At 40.2% G+C, this 20517-nt stretch overlaps 1 protein-coding gene across 3 annotated transcripts in view; it reads right to left on the bottom strand.

Annotated features, from left to right (window-relative positions):
• LOC124794790 (neural proliferation differentiation and control protein 1) overlaps positions 1–20517 on the bottom strand; it is a 1027601-nt gene that overhangs the window by 373881 nt on the left and 633203 nt on the right. For all 3 annotated transcript variants that reach the window (XM_047258441.1, XM_047258442.1, XM_047258440.1), the window contains exons 3-4: positions 18617–18853; positions 11848–12180 (exon numbers count right to left, since the gene is read on the bottom strand). In XM_047258441.1, coding sequence (XP_047114397.1) covers positions 11848–12180; positions 18617–18853 — 570 coding nt within the window. The remainder of the gene's footprint in view (positions 1–11847; positions 12181–18616; positions 18854–20517) is intronic.

Raw genomic sequence — 20517 nt, forward strand, 5'->3', positions numbered from 1 at the left:
TATAATATAGAGGTAATAATCAGCGATATTGAAAATTTCAAACTCTTAGGACTAAATACAGAGGGAAAGTTTTGTTGAACATATCATTTTGTGTAGAAATGTTATTTAAACCAAAAGACTAATCTCCACTTTCACTGAAAATGGAAAAGGAAACCCTGTTTACATCAATTTCTTTCATTGTATCATCACCTAGAGCGCGATATTTTGTGACAACCATCTGCAGTCTGAGAGAATATCATAAGATCAGAATAGGACAGTTAGAACTATCTGTGGTGTTTGTTTGCAAACTACATCCAGGTCATCACTAAAATGTTTCTGGAATATAATCTTGTCATCCCTGTTACGTACCCTCTTGTTGTTACTGAAGTCACATAATACTGCCTTAATTTTGGTACAAACAGTTATATACAGCTATGTAAGCTTCATATTTAATGTTTTACCAGCAGGACTGATAAATTTTAATCATAAACACCGGATTTTCAAACCTGAGTTGAAGCCTCCTTGTGGCAAACTTCTTGTATACAGTACAGATGCTCTTCACAGTAGTTTAGGGCATTTCATTGTACATTATTTTGCAACTCAATATACTTTTATGATGTTTTATTGTTTATTATTTGTTTACTTATTTTGATTTTTGTATTTCGTTCAGCAGTTTGTAAATTATACAGTAACTTGTTTAATGATCCAATTGATTTATCTCTAACAGTCTTGTAGAAATGAAGAAAACATATAAACATCTGGGAAAATAAACAGAAAATGTTTTGTGAAATTATTTCTCTAAAAATAACAAATTAAATAATCAAAAAAATTGTTATGCATTTGAATGATGCCCAGAATCATGTACAGTGTGTGAAATTTGTCAAATGTTTCTCAACTCTATTTTACTTTTTACTTTTGGATAAATCATTTCAACAAACATTTTTCAGAATTTTTTGTTTTATGCTCAAGTTTTGTTCAGGAAGCATTCTATAAATAAGAGAAAGTAGGAAAATTTCAGTTTATGTATAATTTGATATTTATTTCATTTTTTTCCAATATGAAAGACAGAATTTCACAATCTCTCAACCAATGTAACTTTTTGGATGGGAAACATCTGGTCCTTGAACAGATGAACTTCTTGACACTTCACCTATATGACAACTAGCAACAGCTGTCCATGAAATAATTTAGTTTTCCCTCAAATCAGTAATTAAGTTTTTAGTTACTGTTTACTTCCCCATTCTTCATTTGACTATGAAAATTTAGATAAAAATTTTCCCTTAAGTCACTACTTTAATTTTTCATAATTATCATGATTAATTTCAAGCAAGTTAACCTTTTTTTACAAAAAAGGCTTCCATGCTGGTTAGTTTGATACACCATTTGTCTATTTCTGAGTCTTTGTTTTGGTATGAAAATCTGTTCAAAAACTCACTGCGTAATTTTACCTGAAATCACCTCATTTCAATCAATTTGATAGCCTATTTGTCCATTTCTCACTCTTCATTTAGTTATGATAAAAATTTTCCCTCAAATCTCTTAGTGCAATTTTCTTTATTAATCTGACTGCTTCCAATCAATTAAAACTCTCTTTACAAAAATATACTTCCAACTGCTTAATTTAATACTCATTTGTTCCTGTTCCACTCTGTTTAACTATGAAAATTTGGACAAAATGGCAGTTGTAATTTACAGGGTGTCTTGCTTTCGCTCTGCTCAAATATACGACAAAAAATTGAGACAAAATCTGCAGATGCTTAGACATTATATATTATTTATCTGTGAAACTATCCTACATCCATAAAAATTTGAAATAGTAACAAATTTTTGTATATATAAAAGCCTCTTCTTTTAGCATGTAATGAGATTCACAAGAGAACTGGAAAATTTCAGTTTCTCTAAATTTAATCGAAATTGCCTGCGTAGTAAACCAACTGTTATTTTGTTATAAAATGGTTCATTGAAGTTCATCAGTCATAACTGAAAATCGACTGCTAAAAATATTTAATAAATCCCAACTGCCATTTACAATATTATAATTCTCCTTAACATAAATATCATTTTTATGTTGGTGGTCTATAAGCATAATGACAATGTAATGTTATGAATTCTCAGTTTTAGAATGCTATACACATTCATAGTTATTTATGACTTTCCTTAATGTGCTGTAATAACATTTTCAGTTTGAAAGTATTCATGGATCATTTACTTGTATTGTTTATTTTAAATATCTAATGATTCCAAGCAAACATAGTCATATATAGTGGCATTTCAGGTGTCTTTACTTTTAGTCTGAGATTGTACTGCTTTATTTAAGGAACTATTTCCAGAAGTAACTGTGAATTTATCAAAGAATATGCGAATTTGGGGTTAATGTTTGGTACATGATACTTGTCAACTAAAAAACCAGTCAAAATTTTCCCACTGACATTCTGAACATTTTGCTGTTGAAATACTGCTGCTTATCCTTTATATTTTAATTGTCAGTTTCTCATTTAGACACATAACTAAGATCTCATCATAGTCTGATAACACAGTTATGACAGACTAGGCATTGCTTATTTATTTATTGTTAGCATTTTGTAAAATAAAATTGGTTATTAAACTACTAGTGTTTAAAAGTTCTTAAAAAGAAGAAATTTAAGACTGATCATAAGTCATAAACAGTAATTTAAATCAGTTTTTCAATTAAAACCATCAAAAAACAGTTAACCATTGTTTTTGTATGACAGCCAGTACAATAGAGCTTCACAATGCACCATAATCTCATTTTTCATTTACAATTATAATTACAAGATTCATATGTTCCAGTGTTACTGCATTCCATACATTTCTCCTTTTTCCCATTTGAAGCTTAATGCTAATGTGTTTAGTTTATAACATTAACTTTACGATTTTGTTTATTTATGGTAAACTGATGTTGACACAAGAACATCACATCAGTAATCTTTTGCTGAAGATTGTCCAAAGGTACAGATGCACACCAGATACACTGTGACTGTTTATAAGTAACATTTCTTTATGTTACCAGAACTTCAGGCATTCAGACTACATTGGACATAGCCAAATGTCAACCTTATATTTATGAAACTGTTAGAAGACTCAAACAAGTGAGCTCTATCCACTGATTATATGAAGGACTTATAGCAAAACAGCATGGAATTATTGATTTATATTTAGGCATAAATATCTCCAAACTGTACAGGACTAATGAACATTCAAACTATTCACAATGATAGAAATCTAGTTTTTCATTGATGAATGAATATACTGCATTTTTAACCTGTTTGCTATTGTTTTTCTGATTTTGATGTTTCAGCTCTCTCACACACTCACCAGTCAGTTCGAGAAAAAGTAGTGAAGCCACACTACGGTATTCCCAGTCATACAGGTTGTTTTAATTTTATTTGTTTTAAAAATTTTCAGTCAGGAAATTGTATTCAGCAGCGATCTAGAGAAATCTGAATCTTCATTAAACTGTGGGGTGAGGTTAACAGATTTCATGTGACCAGGGCCTTAAAGTCAATATCACAAAGTGATAGTGGAGGTCGAAGCAGTCAATTCATTCCACAGATGTAAAGGAAATATTTGTGGAATTTCCTATACAGATAGTAAAGACTGTAAATTCCTTGGTCTACACTTGGGTGGAAATCTTTGACCAGAAAACCATATTAATTTTGTGTCCAGGAAAATGAGTAGTGTCGTGTACTTGCTTAGTCAACTGTCCAAAACTGTATGTAATACATATTGAAAACAATATACTGTAAGGGTTTTTCACCATTTCCATGTTATTAGAGAGCTGTGGGAGTGTGCTGCTGATTCACTCTTGAATAGATCACCGGTTCTACAAAAGGAAGCTGTTAGGCTGATGCATGATCTGGGGTAAATGGAGCACATTCGTAATGTTCTTATCAAACACAAACATCTCACTGTATATTCCTTGTCTACATATGGACTGAGCACATTTTTTGTAAGCTGTCAGGGTGACATACCTAAATGTTATAATATAAATAACAACAAATCAAGAAATAAGCACAGCCATTGAAGACAGAATGAATTTACAAGTAACAGACAGTCCATGTATCAGTGGCTCAATGTAGTATAATAAAATTACCCAAATTAAATTCTTTTCTTGTAAATAAATGTATGTATTAATTGAAAGGATTATAAGCTGTATTTATTGTATACTATATGGCCAGTAATAAGAATAATGGAAAGGAATGGAATTTCTGGAAGTGGCTAAGAATAAAGGAAAACAAAGAACAGACAGCATGCACACCTCTAGACAAGGAAGACTTAAAGAAGGACATACCATCAAATTCACAAAATACAGAAAGTGCAATAAATGCAATTTGTGACACCACACAATACATTATAGTAGTGGATTGTGATAGCATGCAACAGCTACTAGAGGAAGATTATGAAAACACACAGATCATATAACCTATAGATGGCAACAGGAATTATGAAAAGGGTAGAAACAGTGATGGAAATGACATGAAAAATGGAAGAAGTTTATTGCTGGATCCACTGTCTGTTTATAAAATATGTGAAAATGAGACTGGCTAAATTAGAGGATACATATGCGTTAACCCCAGCAGTAAGACAATTTGTTGAGCTTTACAATCAATTTTTCTGTCATGGAGGAAACTGATCATATTCAACTCAGTGTCAACAACTTGCCCACAAATTTAAAGGAATGCAGACCCTACTTGATGTCGTCTTAAAGAAATGACAGAAGACACTTGATACTGCAACTGCAATTAAAATGTCCTGGGAAGAAAATTATGACAGACATCATCAAAGGCTGCCCACAGGGCTCTGTTTGTGGTCAAGAGTTCTGGGGTGTTGGGACAGAGTCATTACTGAACCAGTTTCAGAGTATAACAAACACTAGAGGCCACATCGCCTATACATATGATATGTTAACTGTAGTATCTGCTAGCACAAGGGCTAAATTAGAGGAAAAAGGCAGGGAAGTTCTTGAAAGACAAAGCAACTGTTGCATAACTAACGATAGCAGTGCACAAAACAATCTACATTTTTATTATTTTACTAAAAGCTACTTTATCAAAAACGAGAAATTCCACATTCTGGATAAATGATCAACCCGTGAAAATAAATCGGTATTAAAATCGATGACAAGCAAAACATTCATAAACTAATGGCTAAAATGTCTCTGAGAACTATGGGACTTAAAATCTGAGGTCATCAGTCCCCTAGAACTTAGAACTACTGAAACCTAACTAACCTAAGGACATCACACACATCCATGCCTGAGCCAGGATTCGAACCTGCGACCAGAGCAGTCGTGCGGTTCCGGGCTGAAGCGCCTAGAACCGCTCGGCCACAGAGGCTGGCTTCATAAACTAAGAAAAATTCTGTCCGAACAGGCGTCAAATGCCCCAAACATTCATGCACATGTAGAAATCGACTGCCAGAGAGGAATTAAAATCCTAATAAAATAGCAACAACTAGCCAAAGATGTTTTCAGCTGCCACTAAATGCAATAAGAACATACCACAACGCAATCTTACTCTATACTGTGGGCTATGGGTCGAGTGTTGGGGCTTAGAGCCAGAATGGTAAGGATAGCACAGGCTCTGCAGCGAACACAGAGGAGTGTACTCCTGTGCCTGATTGGTACTTACAGAACGACAATGAATGAGGTTTGGCGATATTAGGCTTGCTACCTCTAGACCTGTCAGTAATAAACAAAGGTGCACAATACTGGATCAAAAGGCACGAATATCATAAGATAAAGGACATATTGGGCACAAGAGCTGTAGCGAATACGAAAATAAAAACATGCATTTATAGAGAACTGTAAGAAATCTGGGACAGGGCAGAAACAAGGAGGAGAATCTACAACTTCCTACCTAGCATAAAAGAAAGAACGAGAATGACATACTTCCTTCTGACCAAGTGCGCTATACACTACCTGTCAGGACACATCCCATATCCAAACTACTTACTATAAACACAACAGTGCACCAGACACTTGTATACGTGGAGCAATCGGCATCCCAGCACACATCATCTGGGAGTGTGCCATAAGACAAGATATTACAGACCAGGACAGGAATGAATTTCGAAATACAACAGTCTATAATATAATAAGAAATGAGGAACTGTGGCATAACGTGCACTCACTCACAGCTAAGATATCAGCTTATGAACTGCAGGCCTACGTGGCTAAGAGACAACCAAGAAAAACACCATGAAATCAGGAGACCCTGACAGCGATTTCCCAATCTCTGTACCTTGAGTGGCACAGCAACACAGCCCCTGTGAATCCTGAGTTGCACCTCAGTGCGCCAGAGGCTATCCATTGAGGCAAATGAGAAATCCAGCTTGGTTCTCATACCAAGTACAGTAGTTTACTGTAGCATAGAGCTGTTGTTACAGTGCTGTAGTAACGTAGTCAAGATCATAAATTACAAAACTGCATAGTGTAATAGTCCAGTAGTGAGTGTCTTCTGGATTCCAGATGTCAGATATCTGTGCACCCGATGGTCAAATGATAGTATGTAAAACGTTATCTTAAGTCATTCTTATTTTTTGTTTTAATGTAGTTATTCTATGTCGATTCCCCCCCCCCCCCTTAAACGGCATAATGCTTAGTTGTTAGCAACACATTCTTAATCATTTTAAAATATTATCTGCTTTATTCATGCTTTTTCATGGGCAACATTTGATCCATTCTTTTATATAGATAACAGATTAAAAGAACATAGCAAATAAATAATAATAAAAAATATTATGTATTAGCCTTTGTGGAAAATAAGTGGGTCACTAAACCTTGGCATACAAATATGAAACATACTAAATATTTGTATACAATGTGACTTTATAAATAGTCATCTTGTGATGACTGTATGCAAAAAAAAATGTAAAATTAGAAACACAGCCTCACCTAATATGAGGAAATAACTTATCTTATGAAAATATTAATGATACTCAAGAATAATTAAGTGCTGTGTAGCATTCACTTCATTTAATAGTAAACTGTAATCCAGTGATATAGAAATTTATAATTCTGCCAGCAAGAAAGTGTCCATACAAGTGTTCACTCATTACCTTGTTGAAGAGGCTTTCAAAAAAATAAATACTTCCTATCATGGACACATTACCCATAAAAGTCCACTCTATGAGAAATTTGACTTCTTTGTAGTTTTTCTGCTACTTAGACTCAGGAATGAAGATATTGATTGTTTTGACATTTAAGTATATTTTGCTTTACTTTAATGCTACCTTTAATCTATTTGCAAACTTTTAACACAAAATAAATTAAAAGTATAAATTAAAAGTACTTTTAAGGCATTATCTAATGTAATCTCTAGCACAGAAAATTGGTTCTTTATGTAACTGGATTTTTTCATATAAGTAGTTTGTGAGATTTAAGATACTTTTAAAGTCTCTTTCTTCGAGAAAATGCATATAAAGCAACTTCCAGAATACAGAAATAATAGGTAGATAGATTAGAAGGCCAACATAAGTTGTAAATATGCATCAATTGCTCTTTATTCAGAAGTGTTCACCTACACAAGAATGTTAGCCATATAAATTATAAACAGTCTGTTTGACTATTGGCTATCGTTATGCCTTTTTTTTAAATTATTGCTTACATAGGTTTCTTTAAGCTTCAGAACTCTTAAATATTCTGCTTGTGTCATATATTTACCTACATGCACTAGCTTTTGTTTTTAGGATACTTTAAATAATCTACTTCTCTGTTCAACTTTCATTATTCATTTTCTTCACAGTTTGTTAGTGATGGTACATATTGCTGAAACAGATGATATGTGAATGCAAAGTTAGAGTCAAGTGAGTAGTTAATGATTCTTAAACAGAATAAGCTGTTATTCTTTCTATTTCTTTGTAAGATATTAAAGACTACCATAAAATGAAATTAAATGTCTCTTTTAGGCATTATTTCGTCCTTTTAACTGACCTTTTACCACATGTTCAATGAAAAAGTGGTCACATGATGTTCTGTCTGTAAAGTAAGATGGGATGATATTAGCGTCTCAAGTAAAATTCGAACGTTTTGACCATGGGAAGTACTAATGAACTCATAGATTATCATGATAAAGCTTAAAGAACTACAGGCTACATGAGATGCGAAGTAAGATTATTTTGAGCAACAAGGAAAAGCAATCTAAAATGGATCAAAAGACCTTACTAACAGAAACAAATGAAGATATTAGTGGAGTGAGTTAGTTACTTTCCTTCATACCCATAGTTAATGTTTACAATACCTCAGTGTAGTGTAATATATTGCAGATATTCCTAATACTTTTCTGAATATAAAAAAGGCGACTAGTTAACTGTTTATACGAGTAAAGGGTTGGATTTGTAATCGAAAAACACACTCTTATGATATCTATTCAAAATTTCTGTAGAGTAGTAAGAATTTGCAAGGAAAAAATGGTTACATTTCATTTTTAAACTAACCTTTTTTGATTATGGAAATGGTTGAATATTTTTTAGTAAACTTATTCATGTTGTATGGAATTGCTTGAGGTCAGCAGCTATCTTATAAATTTATGAAATAATCTTAGTGTTCCGTTTTTACTAATAGTTATAAGCATGTCGAATTTGACAGCATGCTATTCACCAGGTGCATTACAGTTACATGTATGCTATTATGAGTATGACGAGGATTATCTGCTGGGTGTACCAGTGGGGTTGTGTTCTAAAATTTAATCATTTTCGCTGTAAATTTATTTGTTTGGCACACATACCACAGTAATGAACACAACACCATCATGTAAGCTAAGATAAAGTAGTAACCCTTCCAGATCTCCAGGCATAGACCACTCAGGAGGATGTAGTCAACAGGAGAAACAGAATTGACTTTCCACAGGTCACTTGGTGGAATGTCAGGTCCCTTAATCGGGTAGGTCAGTTCAAAAACTTAAATTGGGTTATGGATAGGCTGAAGTTAGACTAGTAGGAGTTAGTGAAGAGGGGTAACAGGAAGAAAAGGGCGTTAGGTCAGGTCAGTTATCGACACAAAACCAAAGAGGTGTAAAGCAGGAATGGCCAAAGAATGAATAACAGAATAAGAGTGCAGGTGAAGTACTATAGCCGCGCGGAGTGGCCACGCCATTAGAGGCGCCATGTCACTAATTGCGCGGCCCCTCCCGCCGGGCCGGCCGCGGTGGTCTCGCACGATAACGCCCACCCCCGCACTGCAACTGGACGAAGGCTGGGTTTCAGCGATCTGGTAGGGAAACACTGCATCATCCTCCATATAGCCAGGTTTAGCCAGTGTGTTTCACCAAGTGATTTTCACATCTTTGGCGACCTGCGTGGACATCGGTTTCCGCCGGACGAGAAAGTGAAGGAGTTGGTGCCGTTGTGGATCCGTCAGCCTCCGACAGGAATTGATCGTCTGAACTCTCTGTGGGATGACAAACGTCTTAACGCGTCTGGTGATGGAACCATTTGATTGTTCTGCTGTGGCGGGTGTCCGTTTTCATTTGACTGCCTCTCACAGCACTGCCGAAAAAGGCGGACACCCAACCATCATCGCACAAGATGACAAGCGTTTTTGTTTTTTTGGTACTATCATGGAGTGATGATAACAGATTACGCTTGTAAGGGGCAAACCGCCACAGCGGCAGCCTACAGGACATTCCAAGCGAGGTTACAGGAGGCTGTCAATGCGAAGCTTTGCAGGGAGCTGTACGAGGGGTTGTTTTTGTTCCACGATAATTCCCCAGCTCATTTTGGACAGGACACAGTCACACATGCTGATTCTTTGGGCTATCAGATTTGGTCTCACTCCCATATCCCCCTACCAAGGAGACCTTTAGCATATTGCTCTTTCCTTGAATCAGGAAACCATTGTGTGGCAGACATTTCCAGGATATGAGTGCGGTGATTTTCGTGGTAGAACGTTTCCTGAACAAGCAAAATGTAGACTTCTACAATCAAGGATTGAAGGATGAAGAAGTAAGGAAGGATTAAGGGAAGATTGGCGTTTACCGTCCTGTTGATAGTGAAGTCATTAGAGATGGAGTACGAGCTCAGATAACCTCTTCAGTGCCGAGGTATCACATACGATACTTACAGGTTTTATTTTTTTCTCTCTCTCACACGCACATAGCTTAACTTTTTCTGGCATGTGGTATCATATACGATACACATAGTACTTCCACAGCTCACTTGTTCATCCTTTCGCTGAACGCCATGAGGTGTCAGCATTTATTGTAATCATCGGATTCTGTAACTGCATAATATGGTGAAATAAAGGTAAACATATATCTTACAATTGCTTTCACATGCTTTAATAACGTATTAAAGCTGTACAGACATGCCTAAGTTAATAGCTAACCATAAATTAATGTTATAACTGATTTATGAGCTTTAAACTTCTGGGTATCACATACGATACCTCGAGACTCACTGCTGACCTTTTTTACGTCAGTGGAAGGGGGGGGGGGGGCGGTTATACTTTTTCTGACTTCATTGCAAGGGTTGGCGGCCAATTCGGTCCGAAGGCTGCGGAGGCCTTATCTTTGTACGGATTTCTTTTGCTTTAGTCCTGACAGGAATTTCTTTACACATTCCACAAGAATTAAAATTAAATTAGAACAAGTTAAAATTACAACTTAATACCTATCCTTGTGATAATATCAGGAAAAGGAAGAACAATTTGAAAAATTTTTCTATGGTAATTTTGTTTAAGTATTTCGAATTGTTTATTTACAACTGTTAAAAGATTGGATACCAAGTAGTCATTTTGACCTATATTGAAATCTACAGCAAATATGTGAACCATGTATAATTTATGTGACTGTTTTCTTTGTTATAAAGCAACAAGAAGCTAAAAAGTTGTATGTGCAGTTGTCCTGCTTAAGGTCTGAAGAATCATGTGTTATACTATTTGTAAAAAATTCACTACAGTTTCAAAAACAGTTTTGAGAGTCATTCATTTTTAACTAGCATTAATACAAACACAATAGTAGCCCATTTGCACTTTTAATAAGTGCTCAAAACTGAAAAGGATAAGGAAGGGTGTGCAAGGAAATCGGCCATGCGTTTCAGAGCTTTTTGAAGCGTCGCTCTCCTGAATAAAAGTCCATTGTGCTGACCACCATGCCATTTCACTCGGTGAGAAGGATTAACACTTTCAGCTAGTTTCACGGTAGCAGACGAATTTTTTGAGCTAGTATTCAAAACTTTATGACTACCGCTCGTATGTTAGTTTTGGTGAGGTGGTTAGGTGTCAGTGATAGTTTGACAGTTTGGGAATGTGAGGTGGTTAAAATTACTTTGTAGGAGTGTTTGAAGAATTTGGGAACAGACAGATGGTTAGATGTATTGATACAGGTGTGGCAGTAATTGAGGGTTTTCAAGGGTTGGGAATACAAATGTCTGCCGAGATTCATGTTTATGGTGGGAGGTGTAGGACAGTTCAAGGAGTCTTAGTTTTGGGAACATATGGGAACTTCATGAGGTGGTAGAGAATACGGCTGTAGGCAGATAATGTGATACAGAAAATGAGGCACAATGTCAGTCATTCAAGCACCTGAAGGCTGAACTTGTTAGGAGCGGATGTCTGCACTGTGTTTGCATAGATGAGATGATGCCTGTAAAATGTTGGGATGGGTATCGTATGGGTGATTGTTTCTTGGAATGGATAAATTTTCCCAAAAACCGATAACGCATATTCATCATTGTTCAGAGACGATGAAAATAAACTCCTCCCTTATGTGTCAGAAATTTCTGTAGAGGCCTCTTTGTTACGATAGGAGCTCTACCTTAGAAGCTACTACCGACATGGTTCGTGTTTTGGAGGAGAGAAATGGATGCCAGCAAAGTGGACGGGGGCAGACTGAAGAGTCGCAGGGTTACCTATGAAGTAGAGGTCTGAGCCGTCGTCGGCAGGCGGCAGCGGCCTGGTGCGGACATCTGGTTGCTGCTGCTGCAGCTGCTGCGGCTCCTGCTCAGGCGGCAGCGGCTGCTTCTGCCACACCTGCGGCTCCTCCGGCTCGAGCAGCTGCTTGGGCGGCGCCGACAGCTGCCGCTCCCCCTGGCCACCAGAGGCGCCACCGTTCAGCGCGGGCAGCGGCGCTGCCGGCGGCGGCTGCAGGTGGAAGCGCAGGGGGGACACGTCCACCTGCAGCAGCGGAGAGTCCTGCCGCAGTGTGATGTCCGAGCCGGCCTGCATCTCGCCGCTGTCCACGTCTGCAACACCAAAGAGGACACTGTGTTACGACCAGCTCTCACCACACTCTAAGGGCCACAATACTCGTGAGAGGTTTCTGCCCTGACACAGTTTCGCACTCTCAGATAGTTATCGAAGAACTGTTTACACTAGGGGCGAATTTTCGCTGGTAGATACTGTCTGATAACTCCTTGCGAGTACTTTCAGTAAGTGTCTGAGAGTCGTGATAGAGCAGATGTCGGATGTACTCTACTGGCCATTAAAATTGCTACACCAAGAAGAAATGCAGATGATAAACGTGTATTCATTGGACAAATATATTATACTAGAACTGACATGTGATTACATTTTCACGCAATTTGGCTGCATAGATCCTGAGAAATCAGTACCCAGAACAACCGTAATAACAGCCTCGATACGCCTGGGCATTGAGTCAAACAGAGCTTGGATGGCGTGTACAGGTACAGCTGCCCGTGCAGCTTCAACACGATACCACAGTTCATCAAGAGTAGTGACTGGCGTATTGTCACGAGCCAGTTGCTCGGCCACCATCGACCAGACGTTTTCAATTGGTGAGAGATCTGGAGAATGTGCTGGCCAGGGCAGCAGTCGAACATTTTCTATATCCAGAAAGGCCCGTACAGGACCTGCAACATGCGGTCGTGCATTATCCTGCTGAAATGTAGGGTTTCGCAGGGTTCGAATGAAGGGTAGAGCCACGGGTCGTAACACATCTGAAATGTAACGTCCACTGTTAAAAGTGCCGTCAATGCGAACAAGAGGTGACCGAGACGTGTAACCAATGGCACCCCATACCATCACACCGGGTGGTACGCCAGTATGGCGATAACGGATACACGCTTCCAATGTGCGTTCACCGCGATGTCGCCAAACACGGATGCGACCATCGTGATGCTGTAAACAGAACCTGGATTCATCAGAAAAAATGACGTTTTGCCATTCGTGCACCCAGGTTCGTCGTTGAGTACACCATCGCAGGCGCTCCTGTCTGTGATGCAGCGTCAAGGTAACCGCAGACACGGTCTCCGAGCTGATAGTCCATGCTGCTGCAAACGCTGTCGAACTGTTCGTAGAGATGGTTGTTGTCTTGCAAACGTCCCCATCTGTTGACTCAGGGATCGAGACGTGGCTGCACGATCAGTTACAGCCATGCGGATAAGATGCCTGTCATCTCGACTGCTAGTGATACGAGGCCGTTGGGATCCAGCACGTTCCGTACTACCCACCTGAACTCACCGATTCCATATTCTGCTAACAGTCATTGGATCTCGACCAACGCGAGCAGCAATGTCGCGATACGATAAACCGCAATCACGATAGGCTACAGTCCGACCTTTATCAAAGTCGGAAACGTGATGGTACGCATTTGTCCTTCTTACATGACGCATCACAACAACGTGTCACCTGGCAACGCCAGTCAACTCCTGTTTGTATATGAGTAATCGGTTGGAAACTTCCCTCATGTCAGCACGTTGTAGGTGTCGCCACCGGCGCCAACGTTGTGTGAATGCTCTGAAAAGCTAATCATTTGCATATCACAGCATCTTCTTCCTGTCGGTTAAATTTCGCGTCTGTAGCACGTCATCTTCGTGGTGTAGTAATTGTAATGGCCAGTAGTGTATTTACACACTGCAGGGTGAGAGTGTCTGTGACAGCTGAGACATCACTCTCCGCAAGATTTTTTTCTGTCGAAGTTCTACGCGTGAAGGAAGAGGTTGCGATGGAAGGCCGTCGGGTTGCAGCTGCACTTTTAACACTTTACGTGGGAATGAAAAATGGAAAAGATTGTGTTCGTGTTGGATAAGAGAGCAGATCAGGTGGCGTGATGATTTTGGAGCATGTCAGAATCTCATTGTAGAGCTTGTGATGTAAAATCCACAACAATATTGAACTTACACGAGAGTGACAGCAATGGAGATGGAAGAAATATTCTTTATAATTGGGCCCAAAATTGCCAACCTAGATACTATTATACGTAAATCCGTTACTGCTAAATACAGGCTGCTGAAGATACTAATATTTCTTGCATCAGCTACGATTATTCTCTTTCATATTTGGTAAAGTAACAATTACGATGAAATAACGTTACACCAATTTCATCTTGATACCCATAGAAGTTCAAAAATCCTAACAAGGCGGATATATGATAAATGAAGCATTTCCAGACTTACACTTATTTGCGAGTTTTTACTTGTATTGACTCGAGGAAGCACTCGTAAATCCCTAAAGGTTTTTTTCTTCCACATCTAATATAATAAAATAATCCAGAAATACCAAATCATTTAAAATTATAGATAAAACTGTATCACTTGAAGTTAAATGCCAAGTTCCCGAATTCCAAAACTATTACCTTCTAAATGGCTTTACTTGTTTCTCCATGTTGAGTAATCTATGTTATAAAACTGCTTTACCTGGTTCTCTGAATTGTGAATACTTTGGTAAATTTCTTCTGCGGAGGTAGCCAATAGAGCCATCAAACTTTGCTTCTTAAGTCATTCCATAACGCTGGCCTTTCCTTTCAAAGACTAATTAAATGCACAACTTCGTCCTGAGTCCACTTCCTGATAGCTTTCTTTATTACTGTTGTTTACCATCACATCGCTGACGTTCACTCACAGCGCATAGCCAATGCGACAGTAGCCTCAGCTCTCCCGCCAATGCCCGTATACATTTGCAGAGTGACTCGCTAGGGTGGTGATGTGGCGCATTGAATAGAGCGCTAGTCCGTCATTCATAATCGGTATTAACGTGGTATCTGATTGTTAATTCTATATAACGTGCCTATGAAGTTTATATATGCGATTTGCTGCGTAGCATTGTTTTCGACTAGAACTTTCGAAAATGGCTAATCGCTCGTGATTTTCATTCAGGAGGTAAAACGAGAGCGATTTCTTCGCTCAGAAACACGCCACGGCCACATATTATCGTTCTAAACACGCAATTTCGCGGGTACTTCTATTTAATTTGTACATGAGTACGGCAAAATACATTACCAAGATCTGGTAGCGTACAAATTGTGAAACACGGCACAAACCTGGGGCACAATACGGCCGCTGAGCACTCTCCGGTCCTCTCAGCTTTCCCGACAATGCCAGTGTAGTTTTCTTGTCTCAGAGCTACGGGGAGCAGCTCTCGAGAGGTGGAAGCTGCAGCCTACACGGGACGTCTGATCTCGTAGAGAGCGACTAACCGAGATTCCTCCCCCCCCCCCCCCCTCCTACCACCCTCTCGACTATCAGCGCTGTTTACACGACACGCATTATTCGCAAAGCTCTCTCAGAGCGAAAACCTCTCACGTATATCCCTATCTTAAAGGTAACGTACATTCAGTTGCGCCACGAAAGTTACGTATTCCTGACAAGCTGTCAATGTAGCCTGGCATTATTGCTTGACAGCATTGCTAGACATACGAATTGCAGCCACATGTTTGGCAACATTCCCAGCCACTGTTGCTGGGCAACATTTGCGCAGTAGTAGTTTCCCCTAGAAGTGTTGAGCATTTGTACACGGGTCGCATTATGGCCGCGAAATAGACGAAAACAAACTAGTGCGAGCGCGCACGGTTCTCCTGCACTGCATTCCACAAGGAGGAAAAACAGCAAGAAAAAGAGAAATCGGGCTCGTTGTATGTGTTCTTTTTTAAGTAAGTGAACTGGTTCCAGAACCGAACTTATTCAGCATTTCCTCAATGCTGAAGTACGTTTTTGAATACATCGTTTAAAAGAAATGCATCTGAGAGCAATTGAGACCAACACGAAATGAAATAATGTATACCAGTTACAATCAGATTGGAGACCAACGTTCAATTTTAGCTACTGGTGATTCAAACACAAGTTTTGTGTACTTATTTCAAATGTACGTCTGCTTCTTAATCGATATATCTCTTGCAACAGTGAAGTATATATTAACAGTTTTCTAACACAGGTTGAAATAGTACCCTGTTTTTCAAGGGTTGAAGCTGGCGTACTCGATTTTGGTCGAACCTGTCGCAGCATAAGAGCACAGTTCTGTGTGTGTGGACTCTTACGCAGTAATACAGTTCTTGAGAGATACGAGCGTGACCCGATTGATTCTTGAGAGACGCTGAAAACAAAAAGACGTGAGCATATTCATTGAAAAAGTATAAGGAAACAGTGAAAAAAAGTGCACAGCTCGAGAAGTTTGCAGTACGTACTTTCATAGCGGACTGATGCAGGTGAGCGAGAGAAATTTCTCAGAGCGGTGCGGCCCGAATTTGTGTAACGTCACGCCGTCTCTTTCCCCCTGGGGCTGTTGGTTTCACTACTTGAGTGTGGCCGGAGGAGATAGCGTAGCAGGTCTGCAGGTCGAGACGTGACCCGCGAGGTTAAGAGCCAGGGCAAAGAGAGTGGGGCGCACTTAGGAGAAGTCAGATGGATCTGAGGAGCCCCCTGCTGGGTAAACCTCGCAAGTGGGGTGTCCGCAGAGCGTCAGAGATTAATGCGGGGCGCGGTACAGGCCGTGAATCACGCTCATACATTTTAAAGGCGCATCCACCACTGAGAGTCCAGAGCGTGGGAAGAGCAGCACTGTGCTTAAATCTCTCTCAAGAGAGGGGGCCTTGATTAGATTCGCTCAGACCAGAGTCTGTGCTCGTCTCACAAGCACTCAGTAAGGAATTCTTAGAGGATGTTAGAGAAAATAAAAACACATTATACGTATTTACGAAAGAACTAAAACACTGACGTTCCTTCTATAGATCTTAAGTGATGTGACTCTTAAGGACGTGCAGAAATTAATTACTTATTAATTAAAATAATCATAAATATTTAAACTTATATATACTGAAATATAAATGGTTATTGCTGGCCTACTACAGCCAAGATCGTCAAAACAAAACACAGTATACAAGGCTTAGTAAGAAGTGGAAACAGTAGTGGAGAACGGACTGAGACAGAGGTTTAACCTATCCAAGACGTTACTGAATCTGCATATTGAGCAAGCAGTAAAGGAGAAATTTGGAAAAGAAATTAAAATTAATGGAGAAGTTGGCAACCAACTAGGAAGATCAGTTCAATGGAATGGGTAGTATCGTTAAAATCAACAAAAGTATTACGATAATAGACTGTGAACTAATTAAAGCAATCACGCGGGAAGGACGTGCGGTCTGAGGCGCCTTCCCACGGTCCACGTGCCTCCGACGCTCGGAGGCTCGAGTCCTCCCTCGGGCATGGCTGTGTGTGTGTGTGTGTGTGTGTGTGTTGTCCTTAGAGTAAGTTATTTTGGGCAACGGCCTTGTCGCAGTGGATACACGGGTTCATGCGTTTTTGCGTCCAAATTTTTCTCTCATTATTAGGCTCAATTGCTAGCCCTAAAATAATCCTGGAGGACGGGAGTTCAAATGGTTCAAATGGCTCTGAGCACTATGCGACTTAACGTCTGAGGTCATCAGTCGCCTAGAACTTAGAACTAATTAAACCAAACTAACCTAAGGACATCACACACATCCATGCCCGTTGCAGGATTCGAACCTGCGACCGTAGCGGTCGCTCGGCTCCAGACTGCAGCGCCTAGAACCGCACGGCCACTCCTGGAGGATGGGAGTATAGAGCTGGATAATAAATAGGCTTCTACTTGCATTTCGAAGACTTTTTCGTCTCATTGTTCTGAGGACACTTATTTAACTTGTTTCCTAACTGTTATTTATTGTCTACACTGGACAGCACAGGAAACCATTATCTCTTACTGAAAACAAATCGAAACACACGGTCAGGACCTCTTCCTACACTAATAATTGTTGTGCAAATCTGTACTTAGTCGTCAAACAACGATATGAATCCAGACTCACGTAACTAACGTGGCTGCACGATCAGTTACAGCCATGCGGATAAGATGGCTGTCACCTCGACTGCTAGTGACACGAGGCCGTTGGGATCCAGCACGGCGTTCCGTATTACCCTCCTGAACCCAACGATTCCATATTCTGCTAACAGTCATTGGATCTCGACCAACGCCAGCAGCAATGTCGCGATACGATAAACCGCAATCGCGATAGGCCACAACCCGACCTTTATCAAAGTCGGAAACGTGATGGTACGGATTTCTCCTCCTTACACGAGGCATCACAACAACGTTTCACCAGGCAACGTCGGTCAACTGCTGTTTGTGTATAAGAAATCGGTTGGAAACTTTCCTCATGTCAGCACGTTGCAGGTGTCGCCACCGGCGCCAACGTTGTGTGAATGCTCTGAAAAGCTAATCATTTGCATATCACAGCATCTTCTTCCTGTCGGTTATATTTCGCGTCTGTAGCACGTCATCTTCGTGGTGTAGCAATTTTAATGGCCAGTAGTGTGGGTTTTAGGTTCAGCTGTGGCGTCAAGTCGCAGCATGTTACTGCACGCACACCTCGTGGTCCCTACCGTGTATTCTAGTAACCGTGTGTAGTGTAGCACGTAGTACATGGAGGGTACTGACCGGCAGCGAGACTGGTGGCGTAGTAGCCGGGGTCGGCGGGTCGCAGCGCGAACCTGGAGGGTGGCGCCTCTGGGAAGCGGTAGGTGAACTGCTGCTTCTGGCGCTCCTTCTCCTGCTGCTGCATCAGCAGAGCCTCCTGCCGCTGCTGCTGCTGCAGGCGCGCCGTCTCGGCCGCCATCTGCTTCAGCTTCTCCAGGCTCACCAGCCGGTCGATCTCGCTCTCCTCGGGAAGCACGTCTGCAACACCACACACACTCATCACACACCCAATCGCACACAACCATATAGTTGGAAAATTCATTAACCCGCATACGGTATTCACAGAACAATTTTTCAGCTTCAGCTACTTTTATTTAGCAACATTTATTGACACAACGCGTTTCGGCACCGTACTGACACCATCAGGTGCTTTACAGTTACATGCAGTTTCATTTTCAGCTACAGATTCAAGTGAAATCTGATGAGGTGTATGTACTGCATGTGGCAAAATTTGTCCACGTCGAGAAGGATTTAGTTAAAATAACTTGCGGGTTTGCTTCCGGGTTACATCGTCGACCACCCCCGATATTTCGACAGGAGCACACCCTGACATTCTCAAGGCACAACTGCAAGGAGGAAGCAATGTGCAAGGGAATTTAATACCTCGGTTCACGCAGGAGAAACGAGGAAGATACCACACACAGAACAAGTAACTGCAGAGTCAACACACAACAAAAGATAACCAACATCAGAAATATCGATAGTGACTATTAATCAACAGGTGAGGTAACACTAATTCTCTCCCTGTTTTTTGATGAGAGACAGAGCCGGATTCCAAGCAGCATTTATACAAAATTCACCATATCTGTTTATATGGTTGCTTGATAGTTTGATTTCAACAGCTTCCTTAATGACACTATCCCAATAGCTGGACGTGCAAGCCAGAATCTCCGCGTTGTTGCATACCATAGGATGACCGGTGTCAAGGCAATGTTCTGCAATACCGTATTTGCTCGGCTCTTGTAACCGGACGTCAACAGGGCCTTAATCTTAGAAGGTGGTCGGAAAACACATTTGTTGTGTACGTAGTTCCGCGTAGTCAGCGCGTACACAACTTTCCAAATAGAGCGTGCCCCGCTAAGCACAACAGCACAGGCGCAGCGCTCGTCCGTCTCCGCACTACGAGATGGCGCTGTCTTAGAGACGGACCAAATTCTACTTCCACTGATCCCCGTATTAATATGTAACGCAGCCAATGAGATTGCTGCTAATGTAGAACCTTTTCTCCTCGCGGATCACACTCGTGCAGTGACATGTGAATGCGCTAGGTATTATAACGAGTGTACAGACCTCCGATTAGTCAGTCTGCATTAGTCCGTACGAGTCTGCATTTATCTGAACCTGTCTGTATCAGTCTGCATTAGTCTATAGTCAAGTTTCAGTCTGCGCCTAATAAGATTATCATATTCCTGTACATAGCCATGAAGATAAATGAATAGACACTTTGTCAAGTATCAGAGATATGTGAGAATAAGATTAACGTACCAAGACCAAAGGAACTTCAGATTGTCAATTGTAAACAGCATCCAGAATCAAGTTACGTAATATCTATGCCTTTTTATTATTTTAATAAAATATGCATGTGAAAATTAATCAAGTTCTGTTTAAAGTTGGTCACCATCAATCTGCTACTCTAAGCGTGCAAGTGGCATTTCTATCGTCTGACCTAACAGCAGAAGAAAAAAAAACGCCTCGATAAGACCACGAGACATATTGCTCACACTCGCCTACTTCGTAAGAGCGACAAGTCAAATAAACTGATGGTGTGTGTACCGAAGGTCTTACAGTACGCACACCACAACATTTCACATCATATTTCCGTAAAATACGGCCAATCCTGTTGGAAATGCTTCCTGCGTAAG

This window comes from Schistocerca piceifrons, chromosome 4 (assembly GCF_021461385.2).
Source record: "Schistocerca piceifrons isolate TAMUIC-IGC-003096 chromosome 4, iqSchPice1.1, whole genome shotgun sequence".
NCBI lineage: Eukaryota > Metazoa > Arthropoda > Insecta > Orthoptera > Acrididae > Schistocerca > Schistocerca piceifrons.